At 44.9% G+C, this 13,862-nt stretch overlaps 1 protein-coding gene across 5 annotated transcripts in view; it reads left to right on the top strand.

Annotated features, from left to right (window-relative positions):
• The window catches only part of DIP2A (disco interacting protein 2 homolog A), a 106,987-nt gene that overhangs the window by 9,958 nt on the left and 83,167 nt on the right, over positions 1-13,862 (top strand). For all 5 annotated transcript variants that reach the window (XM_043874002.1, XM_043874000.1, XM_043874001.1 and 2 more), the window contains exon 2: positions 9,128-9,199. In XM_043874002.1, coding sequence (XP_043729937.1) covers positions 9,128-9,199 — 72 coding nt within the window. The remainder of the gene's footprint in view (positions 1-9,127; positions 9,200-13,862) is intronic.

The raw sequence follows: 13,862 nt of genomic DNA, 5'->3' as shown, positions 1-13,862 counted from the left end.
ATCTAAGATCACCATCTTGGAAAGAGAGAAGGAGCTTTTATTCCTTTTCAGACTTCAGACTTTTTCTACAGAGTCTTTGGTAAAGAACCTTTAAATTGAGAATTTGAAATGTCAGAAGGTATGCCTGTGCTTGTTGAAAACTGGCAACTGAAAAGAGCATGTCCTGGTAAGCTCCTCCACGCGTGGGTTTATGTCCTTAGGTTTTGTCTGAACACGAAGGAGCCTATGGATTAGGCTTGTCAGGAAACGGCTAGGAAAACTAAAACTAGGACCATTTTGAAATAAAGGTTATAGAAACAGAGATTCTAACTTTATCATTAGATAATCTTTGTGTTACAGATTGAACTCTGTTCCCCAAAATTCACATGTTGAAGCCCTACCCCCAGTGTGACTGCGTTCCTTTAAGGAGATGATTAAGGTTAAATGAGGCCATACGGGTTCCTGATTCAGTAAGCCTGGTGTCTTTAAGAGGGAGAGACATGGAGAGCACATGGACACCAGGGGGGCGACTGTGAGGACCCCGATGGGCGGCTGCCCGCATGCGAGGAGCGAGGCCTCGGGAGGGACCAGCCCTGCGACACCTAGGTCACACATCCAGCCTCCAGACCTGTTGTTCAGACCTCCCAGCCTGTGACATTTCCCTTAGAGCAGCCCAAGACCCTCAGCCTGTCATCCTGTTCTCAGCAAGCTTCCGCAGACTGAACAAAAATGCTCATGAGCTAGTGAGGCTGACAGGCTGAAAAACTGGCAGTATTGTGAGGTGTATGGAGGGCCCCGTCAGCTCTGATCATCAGACCTGGGCCAGCAGGGCCAATGGAGGAAAGACAGATTCTTCCGGCTTTGCTCTGAAGGCACGTGTGAGGAGGGTGAGGGAGAAGACGGCAGCATGTGCTAGACAGAGGAGGATGAGCCAGAGTAAATGGGCTGGGCTTCCAGACAGTGTCCCCCTGGCAGGGTGGAGAGAACAGGTTGGAGGGTGGGGGCTTGCTCACGGGAGGATTTGTGCAAATCCCAGGAAGGAGTTTGGACCAGACTCTGGTCTAGCCCAGCACTGAAACAAACGCAGGTGCCACCTGCAGCCAGTGGTGGTGTGGATGAGAGGTGATGGGCACCCTGAGGTCTGCGGGGTGGGAATGTTTTGTGCTATCCAGTATGGTAGCCACGAGCCAATGTGGTGTTCAGCTCTCGAAATGTGGCTTGTGGGTCTGGGGAACTAAACGGTCATTTAATTTACTTCTAATTAACGAAAGTTTAAATAGCCACATATGAGTAGTGGCTGTTGTATTGGACAGCACAGCAAAGCATATGCTCTCTAAAGGCACTCTGCTGAATAAGAGTCATGCTCCCAAAGTATGCAGTCTTCCACCCCTTTTCTCAATAGTGGGGAGAATATTAAAATTAGATTAGTGTGTACATTTAGAACCACAAAACCTTGAAGGCAGAGATAGCCAATTTTCTATTTTTTAAAAAGGAGTAAGGGGTAGTTATTCTTGGGTGCTTTGCTTTAAGCACGTGTTTGTTCATAAATGATGGAGCCAGCAGGTCGTTTGTCCAGGTGTTAAGGAGCAGTTGAAATACTCTGGTGTGATCTCTTGTCAGTCTCTCTTTCCTGCTCTGATTTAGAGTGATTTTTCTGGCAGCATGTAGAGAGTGGTTTGGGTGAGTATGACAGTGGGAGCAGAAAAACTGGAGAGCACGCTACCATAGCCCAGGGCAGAAGTTTGTGCTGGTTTGGAGGGCAGCTGAGCCCTTGGGGAGAATGGGCTGGAATCGAGTCAGCAGCCGTGGTGTGGAGAGGGGGACATTGCAGGAGGCTCTTGAGTGACTCCTGAGTTCCTGAAGTGAGTGCCGGGGAGATGATGGGGCTGTTCCTGAAGATGTGTGCACAAGCAGAACACGTCTGTTCATACCTGTAGAGTGTGAGGCGTCTTGGGGAGATCCGCGCATTTGACATGTAGGACTGGCATTTCTAGAAAGGGCTGGTCTGACAGTAGAAACTTGGCAGCCATCAGTACAACTGTCATAATTGCAACAAAGACAGTTGCCGCCTGTGAAGAACTGAATAATGCAAAGAAGGCCTCTAACAAACCCTCCAGCAGCCCAGACCCCAAAGGGAAAGGCAGCAAGGGGAGGCCGCAGGGAGACCAAAGCGGGCACTGCTGCTGGGGCAGATGCAGGAGCACGTGTGGGCGTCTGTGCGCCTGAGGCAGGAGAGGCTTTCCAGACAAGGGCATTTATTCAGGGGCATAGGGTTTTCCAGGTCAGTATTCATGGCCAGTCATCAGGCAAAGAAGACTCTCCTTCCCCACATCTCACTGAAATGGTGGCAGTGTTAAAAATTTAAAAAGCCGTTCACAGCAGTCTAGACTCTGGGAAGTCAGAAAGGTCAGTCAGCAGGGTGAGTGCTGTCTGTGTGGGGATGGCGAGGGTGAGGCAGGCGAGTCACCGCTGGGAGGAGCAGGAGTGGTGGGGAGGGAGTGTGTGCGTCCACTGTTCCACTGGTCTCCAGGGGCCACTGAGAGGGAGGGGTGCTTGGAGGGCAGACCCCCCCATCAACTGCCCGAGGAGAGCAGCTGATCCTTGGAAAGTTCACAAGAGGGAAGCTATGCAGCTGGGAAATGCTGGAGGGAGTTCTTTCAGCTGCAAGAGGCTTCTAAGTTCTGGTCATGAGGGGTAAATGTGAATCATACCGTAGTTTGCTTTCATCTCACCAGGTGATATGTAGAAGAACCTGCACCCGGGCGTTTACAGGGGCTCTAGGCATAACTGCCCAAACTTGGAAGTAGCAGGATAGATGTCTTTCAGTAGCTGAATAGATAAATAAACTGGTACACTGAGACAATGGAATATTATAGAATATTTAGAACTAGAAAGAAGTGAGTTATCAAGCCAACAAGACAGGGAACAATCTTAAATCCCTTTACTCAGTGAAAGAAATCAGTCTGAAAAGGCTACAGATTCCAGCTATTCTGGAAGACTATGGAGACAGTAAAAAGATCAGTGGCCGCCAGGGGTTCATGGGCTGGGGAGAAGGATGAGTAGGCAGAGCACAGAGGATTCTTAGGGCAGTGAGATACCCTGTATGATAGCTTAATGACTGCTATATGTCATCATGCATTTGTCCAAGACCATGGGGTGCATGACAAGAGGGAGGGCTTTGGAAGCTGAGGCTTCCGTGTCAGGGCCAGCTCATTTCCTGTAACAAACGCACCATCAGGTGGCGGATGTTGCTGATGGGGAGGCTGTGCCTGTGGTGGTAGAGGGCGTATGGGAGCCCTCTGGACCTTGCCTTCAGTTTTGCTTGTAACCCTTAAACTGCTTTAGGAAAAGTAAAATAAAGCAAAAGAAGAAGAAAGAAAAACCCTGGGAATTAAATCTACAAGCCCAGATGGTTTCACTGACAAATTTTATCAAGCATTTAAAACAGAAATAACACTAATTTTATGTAGTCTCTCTCATATATTTTTTAACTTTTAATTTTGGAATAATTTTAATCTCAGAAGTTATAAAAATAGTAATAGAATTCATTCCATTTCCTGCAATAACATATAACCATAGTATGTTATCAAACCAGCTTCCATATATTCTTAATCACAAAAGATTGTATGATTATTGCGCCAAAAGATTGAAGTTCAGAAGTGAAATAAGAAATGAAATCTGTCTAATACCTACCCCAAGCCAAATAAATCATTCTCCAGGAGTAACACTACTAATAATGTGTTGGGTACCCTCCAGACATTTTCTGCACACGCAAAAATATATCTACCTACATGCCTGCGTATAGGTTTCCCTGATAGCTCAGCTGGTAAAGAATCCGCCTGCAGTGCAGGAGACCTGGGTTCGATCCCTGGGTCGGGAAGATCCCCTGGAGAAGGGAAAGGCTACCTAATCCAGTATTCTGACCTGGAGAATTCCATGGACTGTATGGTCCATGGGGTTGCAAAGAGTCAGACACAACTGAGCAACTTTCACTGAGCAACTTTGACCAGAGTTACACTGTTTTTTACATGTACACTGTTTTTTAGCTTGTTGTATTTACTTAGTAGGATATCATGGATCTCCTGTAAGTGGTTCCCCTCCCCGTTGCCCCAGGTACCAGGGTATTTTTAGGACCAACACTGTTCTGTAGTAGTGTTGTGGGGCTGCAAACTCACTTCTTCCTGCTCATTTTTGTGGACAGGCTGTGTCACATTCCTTTTGTGTGTCATGTCTGTTGCCTGTCCTTCCTTGTTTCTATGACCTTAAGGAGTTGTTGAGTGTTTTCCAGAATAGGTTTTTAGAAACTGTGTTGCCGAGTTAGAGACTTGATATCATTTGGGATTTTGCCGTTGTAATTCATTTGGTTTGCGGCCTGGAGGTCAGCCTGTGCCATACGTTGTACCCGGTGTGTGGGGTAGTGAGTCAGCTGCCCACAGACCGCCAGAGAAGCACCTTCTATGGACATCCTGGCGTGTTTCCAGAGCCACTCAGGCCTGAGTGGCCAGCCAGGGGAAACTCTCCTCTGCTGAGTCTGGGCCTTCCTCTGGCCTATGGGTAGGGTCGCTCGATGTGTGCAGTGGGTCGAGGAGCATGCTCTGCTGTCTGTCTCTATATTGCTTACCATACCTGAGGTCAGGGACCTTGGATGTGAGTCCTTTACTGGTTCATTAATTTTGGCTGGAGTCTGTCTTGGATCCCATGTTGCATTCAGAAGCATGTTGGGTTGGTGGTTTATGTTGGATACTTGAAAACATGTAGCTGGTCACATGTGAAAACATGTAGCTGGTTCTATTCAGTTGGTCTGGACAACTTTCAGGAGACCATGGCACCAAACTGGGAGTTAGCATGTTTCCTTCCTGAATGCTCCTTGCTGCCTTCACCACATGAGCACTCGTTGAAATAGGAGCATAGGAAGAAACTGTTTCTAGGAAATGAATACTTAATCTTAAAATATCACGAGATTGGAATTGACATATACACACTTATATATAGAAAAAGCAAGGGAATCCCAAAATAGATCTACTTCTGCTTCATTGACTACACCAAAGCCTTTGACTGTGTGAATCACAACAAACTATGGAAAATTCTTCAAGAGACAGAAATACCAGACAACCTTACCTGTCTCCTGAGAATCCTGTATGCAGGACAAGAAGCAACAGTTAGATCCAGACATGAAACAACGGACTGGTTCCAAATTGGGAAAGGAGTGTATATTGTCACCCTGATTATTTAACTTTATATGCAGAGTACCTCATGCAAAATACTGGGCTGGATGACTCAAGCTGGAATCAAGATTGCTGGGAGAAATATCAGTAACCTCAGATGTGCAGATGATACCACTCTAATGGCGGAAAGTGAAGAGCAACTAAAGAGCCTCTTGATGAAAGTGAAAGAGGAGAGTGAAAAACCTGGTTTAAACTCAACATCCAAAAAATGAACATCATGGAATCCGGTCCCATCACTTCATGGCAAATAGAGGGGGAAAAAGTGGAAGCAGTAACAGACTTTATTTTCTTGGTCTCCAAAATCACTGCGGATGGTGACTGCAGCCATGAAATTAAAAGATACTTGCTCCTTGAAAGGAAAGCTATGACCGACCTACACAGTGTAACCTGTGCAGAGACATCACCTTGCTGACAAGGGTCTGTCTAGTCAAAGCTATGTTTTTCCAGTAGTCATGTATGGATATGAGAATTGGACCATAAAGAAGGCTGAGTGCCAAAGAATTGATGCTTTCCAATTGTGGTGCTAGAGAAGACTCTTCAAAGTCCCTTGGACAACAAGGAGATCGAACTAGTCAATCCTAAAGGAAATCAACCCTGAATATTCTTTGGAAGGACTGATGCTGAAGCTCCAATATTTTGGCTACTTGATGTGAAGAGCCGACTCATTGGAAAATACCCTGAAGCTGGGAAAGATTGAGGGTAGGAGGAGAAGGGGATGACAGAAGATGAGCTGGTTGGATGGCATCACTCATTCAATGGACATGAGTTTGAGCAAGCTCTGGGAGATGGTGAAGGACAGGGGAAGCCTGGCGTGCTGCAGTTTATGGGGTTGCAAAGAGCCAGACACGACTGAGTAACTGAACAGCAACAATGACATATAAAATAGATTAACTAATAAGGACCTACCTCTATTTAATACTTTGTAATGACCTACCTGTATGAGAAGTGAAAGTGATAGTTACTCAGTTGTGTCTGACTCTCTGTGACACTATGGACTATATAGCCTGCCAGGCTTCTCTGTCCATGGAATTTTTCGGGCAAGAATATTGGAGTGGGTAGCCATTCCGTTTTACAGAGATCTTTCCTACCCAGAGGTCAAAGACCCAAAGTCTCCTGCATTGCAGGCAGATTCTTTACTGTCTGAGCCACAAGGGAAGCTACCTATATGAAAATAGTCTAAAAAAGAGTGATACATATATGTGTGTGTGTGTGTGTGTGTGTGTGTGTATAACTGATTCACTTTGCTGTATAGCAGAAACTAGCCTAACGTTGGCAATCAACTATCCTCCAATAAAATTTAACAAGGAAATTGAAGAAAATCTTGTAAAACCAAATGCTCTGCTTGTAAGTAGGGATTTATCTTTTTTAGTTTAGTGTTGCCATATTGTTTTCATTTAAATTTGTCTCTATGTATTTCCATATATTCTAGAAGAAACAATTTTTTTTTAGTGGATAGTGTTTAAAAAAACACATGTGCTTTAAATTTGTTAAGAAGTTGAAAGTCAATAAACAAAATCATCCAATCCCATTCTGGACCCAGCTGGGGTCTGTAAGCGTCTGGTCAGGGCACAATGAGGAGGACACAGCCCCTGGGCCGCTCTGGTCAGCAGTGGGTCAGGTGTGCTCATTATAGCAGAGATTGAAAGTAAAAGTGAAGTCGCTTAGTCGTGTCCGACTCTCTGCTTCCCCATGGACTATAGCCTACCAGGATCCTCCGTCCATGGGATTTTCCAGGCAAGAGTACTGGAGTAGGTTGCCATTTCCTTCTCCAAGGGATCCTCCCGACTCAGGGATCAAACCCGGGTCTCCCGAATTGTAGGGAGATGCTTTACTATCTGAGCCAGCAGAGATTGGATGATAATAAAAATGAAGTGCTTAACTCTTTACAATAGCAAGAATATGGAATCAACTTAGATGTCCATTAACAGGTGAATGGATAAAGAAGTTGTGGTACATATACACAATGGAATATTACTCAGTCATAAAAAGGAATGCATTTGAGTCAGTTCTAATGAAGTGGATGAACCTAGAGTCTAATTATACAGAGTGAAGTAAGTCAGAAAGAGAAAGATAAATATCATATACTAATGCATATATATGGAATCTAGAAAGATGGTACCAAAGAATTTATTTGCAGGGCAGCAGTAGAGAAACAGACATAGAGAACAGACTTATGGACCCAGGGAGAGGGGAGGAGAGGGTGAGATGTATGGACAGAGTAACATGGAAACTTACATTACCGTATGTAAAAGAGATAGTCAACAGGAATTTGCTGTTTGTCTCAGGGAACTCAAACAGGGGCTCTGTATCAACCTAGAGGGGTGGGATGGGGAGGGAGATGGGAGGGAGGGTCAGGAGGGAGGGGAGATATATATACCTATGGCTGATTGATGTTGAGGTGTGACAGAAAACAACAAAATTCTGTAAAGCAATTATCCTCCAGTTTAAATATAAATTTAAAAAATGAAGTATTTAATGGAAAAAATTGGCAGTAGAGTGAAATTTATTGTATGATATTGTTCAGGTAAAGTAAAAATACCTGGACTTTAAAGCGGCATTTGTTCTACAGACCATGTTCAAATTAAAAGGCACTCGAGGCAATAGAGGAGTTTCCTGTGGGGTTGTTGGGAGAGTAAGGCGAAGGTGAGCGGTGACTCACAGGATGGGGGTGGGGAGGGGCCCAACCGAGTGAGCCGTGCTCAAAGCAAGGGCTGTGTCAAGCCCAGGGCCGGACCAGACTGCCTGACCTTAGGCTCATCTTCTGTGGGTGGTGGGCTAACGTTCTCCCAGAGGGCTTCAGGGGGGCTTAGTGTACGTGTCAGACATTCAGAAGTGCTGGTCCTTTGACAGCTGAGGAAGTACTTGGTGCAGTGCTCGGCGTGTGATGGCAGGCTGCCTTCTGACTCCCAGCAGCCTCCTTGCTTGGCGGGCTTGTTTGGGGTGAGTGGATGGTGGGGTAATGAGGGACAGGGAGGGGATGCCAGGAGGGCTTGCAGAACACTTGAAGCTCTCTGTTGAAGACAGTTCACTTGAAGAACAAGATACTAGTGGACACTGTAAAGTGTTTCTGGTCAAAAACACACAGAATCCACCCCAAGTGCTTGAGTTGTCCAGGAAATCAGCTGGTGTGCTTAGATGAGAAGCATTTCCCTGCAGACACATTTCCTGCCTTGTTCCTGGGTAGGTTAGTTCCTTTTTAGGCTGTTCTTCTTTATGATAATTTATCAGAACCTGAGTCCTGGCCTAGGGATGCCCTGTGGGATGCGAGGGTTGGTTTCTGTGGGTCCTCACACCAAGACTCCATAGCTCAAATCTGCGCAGTCACGTGGGCATCCAGTGAAATGCACATCGGATTCTGTCAGTCTGGGGTGTGGCCTCAGAGTCTACAGTTCTAACATGCTCCCCCGAGATGCTGATCTCAGATTTTGGATATTGAAGTGTTTACATACTGTTGGACTCAGCCTTCCTGGGGTGTAGTTCTCTGAGCTCTGGACCAGCTTGTCGTCGTAGAACCAGCACCATGATCACAGCGTGGACCGGCTTCACCCCCCGCAGGATTCCCTCATCCGACTCTGGTCAGTCCTCCTAAAGCCCTTGCCATGGCGGTAGTCTGACGCTGCCTTTAACAGTGTCTTTTCCAGGTGTCATGTGACCGGAACCATTCTGCTTGGAGCCTTTGGAGCCTGGCTTCTGTCACTTAGCTGTATGCCTGTAAGACCCACCCAGACTACCGTCTGTCAGCAGTTTGCTCCTTCTTACTGCTGCGTAGCACTGCCTTATTTGGACACCTCATCCTTTCTTTATTCAGTCACCAGTGGAAGAACATAAGTGTTTCCAGTTTTTCCATTATGAATGAACTTCTAATTAAAAATTTGGGGGAACTTTAGAAGAAATGTAATTCTATTTTTCTATTGTTGTTTTAGGTGACATCACTCAAAAAGGATATGAAAAGAAAAGAGCAAAGCTGCTTGCACGCTGCGTACCCCTCATTCAAGGTGAGGTTAACACAGGTCTTATAAAACTGATTTAAAAATTGATGTTAGAGTTTGACCTTGGTAGTTTCATATTTTATTAATAAGGGCTGGGAAAATAATGTGTCTAATATTAAATTATAAAGTCCAAAGTCATAGATTAAAGTTTATGTCTCTGGTTTGGTATAGATTTCATCCCCAAATAGGATTTATGTTATTTTCATTATCATAGACCATGATTATTTTTATGATTTTAGTAAAGAACATTTCCTTACTTAGGTTTGGAAAACATATTATAAAGATGTGAGTTCTCCCACCTTATATTGATCTTCAGAGTCAGCACCTTCAGTGTTTCAGCACAGACAGTTTTTGGGGGGTGGAATTTAAGAAGCTGGTTTTAAAATTTATATAGAAGTTTGAGACTTCCCTGGCAGGCCAATGGTTAAGACTCCATGCTTCCACTCCAGGGGGGCGCAGGTTCCATCCCTGGTCAGGGAATTAAGATCCCACATGGCTTGTGCAGCATGGCAAAAAAAAGAAGTTAAAAAATTTATATATAAGTTTAAAGGGCTAAGGGATTCAAAATAATGATAAAAAAGAAGAATAAGGTTGGAGGATTTGCTGGTTATGATGTGAGGAGTTAATAGCACTCTGTCATTAAGACAGCCTGGTTTCGCCCAAGGGTAGATAGCTCGATTCACAAACAACGTGGACCCAGACAGACATGTATGGCTGTGGGGACCAGGCTTATGGTGGGAGTGGTGTTGCAGCTCACAATGCTGGCACGGTTCCTTAAGACACAGAAGCCAGATATGAAGGGCTTTAGTGAGAAAGGCAAAACTTATAGCACCTTTGGAAGATTGTATATGAAAACTCACCATCTCTAGACAGGAGGAGGGATTTCTCAAGTCCCTGGAGGTACCAAAAAGCAGCAACTGAAAAGGAAAAGGTTGGTAAATTAGAGTGTGTTAAAATTAAGAATCATGTTTTATCAGAAGTTCCCATAAAGAGATTATAGACAAGCCACAGTATAGGAGAAGATGATCCTAACATACATAAGAGAAAAAGGGCTAGAGTCCCGAGCCGGTGAAGCAGCAGCATCCAGGAGACCTTTTGCCAGAGCGGGAGTGGTCTGCAGCCCCATTGTCCAGTCCACTGAGCACTTACCACGTGTGGCTTCTGAGCACTTGAGGTGTGGTAGCGTGACTAAGACACTGCATTTTTTAAATTTAATTTTAATTAATTTAAACTTTATAAAGAGCCAGAAAGTTCCCCAGTGTGATTTTTTTTAAAAAGCCCAGTAGGAAAATGGCCTAAAGACTTTCATAAATATTCTACCAGAGGAAACCCTAATTGTTAGCAGGCAAACGAGAAGCCCGCTGGGCTGCTCCCAAGGCCCTCTGTGGCAGGCCAGTGCCCAGGCAGCACTGCGGACAAACAGCAGGCCTCCACCCTCACACAGGTGCTGTTGTTTTCTACTTTGAAACCTAGGTGACTGCTTACTTGGCTGTTAGAATTAGTAAGCGTCTTGGTTTGTATAGAAGACAAATATGTAAGAATCAGTAGCTTTTCTCTGGCAATATTTCTGTTAATAAAACAGCTCACATTCATAATGGCAAAAAAACTGTCAAATGTTTTTAATACATTTAGCAAGAAAGCCACAGGATCTATATTAGGATCATACAAGCTATTTGAAAGAAGTAACCAGGATCCTAAAATAGGAAGAAATATACCAATATCTTAGATGCAAAAATTTAATATTATAAAAGTAGTAGTTTCTAAATTAATATGTGACAAAACGTAATCCAGTCTGAATAGCAGTCGTTGATTTTTTTTTTCCCCCAAACCTGGCGTTGGAAATAACTCACTTGGAGGAGAAAAGTTCTGAGAGTAGCTAGTATACTGTTGAGGAGGAATACCAGGGAGAAAGGCTTGGCCTTCAGGGTGTTAAACTTTGGTCATGTGCCCTTGGTAGTCCCAACCACAGGGTGTTGGTAGATGCGTGGACAACTGAACAGTGTAAGGGGAGCCCGTCTAGAAACGATTCAGGAGAATTCAAAGGAGGGAAGATTTATTTAGTAACTGGTTCGGTGCCTGTGGAGGCCACAGTGGGACCCCCTTTCCTCTGCAGCATCAGTGGACGTAAACTTCAGAAGTAAAGCTCCAAGTATGTTTGTAATTACAAAATACTATAAAATTCAGGAGAATATTGAATAATGTTTGAGTAATGACGCGATGAGAGACCTGGGCGGGGGGCAGGGAAACAGGTTATGATTGTCTCTCTAGAAAGGAAGCACTGCAGAGTGACTGAGCTGCAGCTGGCTGGCCATGGCCTGGGGGCATGTCCAGTGTAGGGTGGAGCCTCTAGCTGACCAGGGCTCCCTGCAGGTCCTTTGGGGGCTCCTTGCATGCATGCATGCTCAGTCGCTCAGTCATGTCTGACTTTTTGCAACCCCTTGAACTGTAGTATGCCAGGCTCCTCTGTCCATGAGATTTTCTAGGCAAGAATACTGGAGTGGGTTGCCATTTTGTTCACCAGTGGATCTTCCTGACCCAGGGATTGAACCCACATCTCCTGCATTACAGGCAGGTTCTTTACCACTGAGCCACCTGGGAAGCCCTTTGGGGGCACCTTAGCTGGATGGATAGAATTAATAGAATTCAAAGAATAGGACGTACGGATGTTCAACCCGTAGATACGGGAATGCAAATTAGTGAACCATTCTCCTGTCAGATTGGCAAGATTCTAAAATTTGTAACATCCAGTGCTGACAGAGACATGGGGAAATGGCACCCTGTGGGAATGCGAACTGCTGTGGCCTGAGAAGTTCTCTCTAGATACCTGTTAAGACTAAAAATATACCTACTCTTTCATCCAGTGGTTTCCCATTGGGCTTTATATCTTTCTTAAATTAATCAATCTCAATAAAAGCACTGTATTTTGGAATAAAAATGCAAGGATGTCCCTATATTTACACATCACTTTGCAAGTATACCTGTTTACAGTCTGTAATGCATACAATTCTGTGTTCTCCATTATGGATTTTAGGGAAATTTGTTCCAGTCAGTCCAAGAAACAAAAAGCCAGAAGCAGTGCTGATCAGTATTGCTGCATGTTGCATACATGTATGTGTGTATATGTTCAGTTTTGAAGAGCTAACTAACACTCCAAACCTGGTACATAAACATCAGCAACGGCAGCATTCTGCACCCACACCTGGAGGTCGGCCAGTCTTGGGGGCAGCTCCTTCCTGTCTGCAGAGCCAGAGCTGGTGTCCCAGGGGCTCCTCAGTCACAGAGATGCCTGGAGGCTCAGGCAGCGGAGTGAGGGCCCCCACGTCTCCTGTCCCCTCTGTCCTCTCTGGGTGTCATCCTAGAGAGCTGGGGTCAGGTGGCCTTTTCATGAGCAGCGTTGAAGGTCATGACCCCCTGAAGCCCAGGTGGGGCAGTTCAGATCAGGTCAGTCACTCAGTCGTGTTCAACTCTTTGCGACCCTGTGGACTGCAGCACCCCAGGCTTCCCATCCATCACCAATTCCCAGAGCTTGCTCAAACTCATGGCCATCAAGTCAGGGATGCCATCCAACCATCTTGTCCTCTGTTGTCCCCTTCTCCTGCCTTCAGTCTTTGCTAGCATCAGGGTCTCTTCTGATGAGTTGGCTGTTCGCATTAGGTGGCCAAAATATTGGAGCTTCAGCTTGAGCATCAGTCCTTCCAGTGAATATTCAGGACGATTTCCTTTAGGATTGACTGGTTGGATCTCCTTGCAGTCCAAGGGATTCTCAAAAGTCTTCTTCACACCACAGTTCAAAAGCATCAATTCTTTGGTGCTCAGCTTTCTTTATGGTCCAACTGTCACATCCATATGTAAATACTGGAAAAACTGTAGCTTTGACTAGACAGACCTTTGTCAGCAAAGTAATGTCTCTGCTTTTTAACATGCTGTCTAGTTTGTTCATAGCTTTTCTTCCAAGGAGGAAGTGTCTTTTAATTTCAGGGCTGCAGTCACCATCTGCAGTGATTTTGGAGCCCAACAAAATAAAGTCTGTCACTGTTTCCATTGTTTCCCCATCTATTTGCCATGAAGTGATAGGATCAGATGCCATGATCTTCGTTTGTTGGATATTGAGTTTTAAGCCGGGTTTTCCACTCTCCTCTTTCACTTTCATCAAGAGGCTCTTTAGTTCTTCTCTTTCTGCTATAAGGGTGGTATCATCTGCATATCTGAGGTTATTGATATTTCTGCTGGCAGTCTTGATTCCAGCTTTGCTTCATCCAGCCCAGCATTTTGCATGATGTACTCTGCATATAAGTTAAATAAGCAGGTGACAGTATACAGCCTTGACATACTCCTTTCCCTATTTGGAACCAGTCTGTTGTTCCGTGTCCAGTTCTGTTGCTTCTTGACCTGCATACCGACTTCTCAGGAGGCAGGGAAGGTGATCTGGTATTCCCATCTCTTGAAGAATTTTCCACAGTTTGTTGTGATCCACACAGTCAAAAGCTTTGTTGTAGTCAATAACACAGAAATAGATGTTTTTCTGGGATTCTCTTGCTTTTATGATGATCTAGCGGATGTTGGCAAGTTGATCTCTGGTCCCTCTGCCTTTTCTAAATCCAGCTTGAACATCTGGAAGTTCTCAGTTCACCTATTGTTGAAGCCTTGGAATTTTGAGCATTACTTTGCT

The sequence above is a fragment of the Cervus elaphus genome, chromosome 19, assembly GCF_910594005.1.
Source record: "Cervus elaphus chromosome 19, mCerEla1.1, whole genome shotgun sequence".
In the NCBI taxonomy this organism is placed as follows: Eukaryota; Metazoa; Chordata; class Mammalia; order Artiodactyla; family Cervidae; genus Cervus; species Cervus elaphus.
This window is presented reverse-complemented; position numbering and strand designations above follow the sequence as displayed.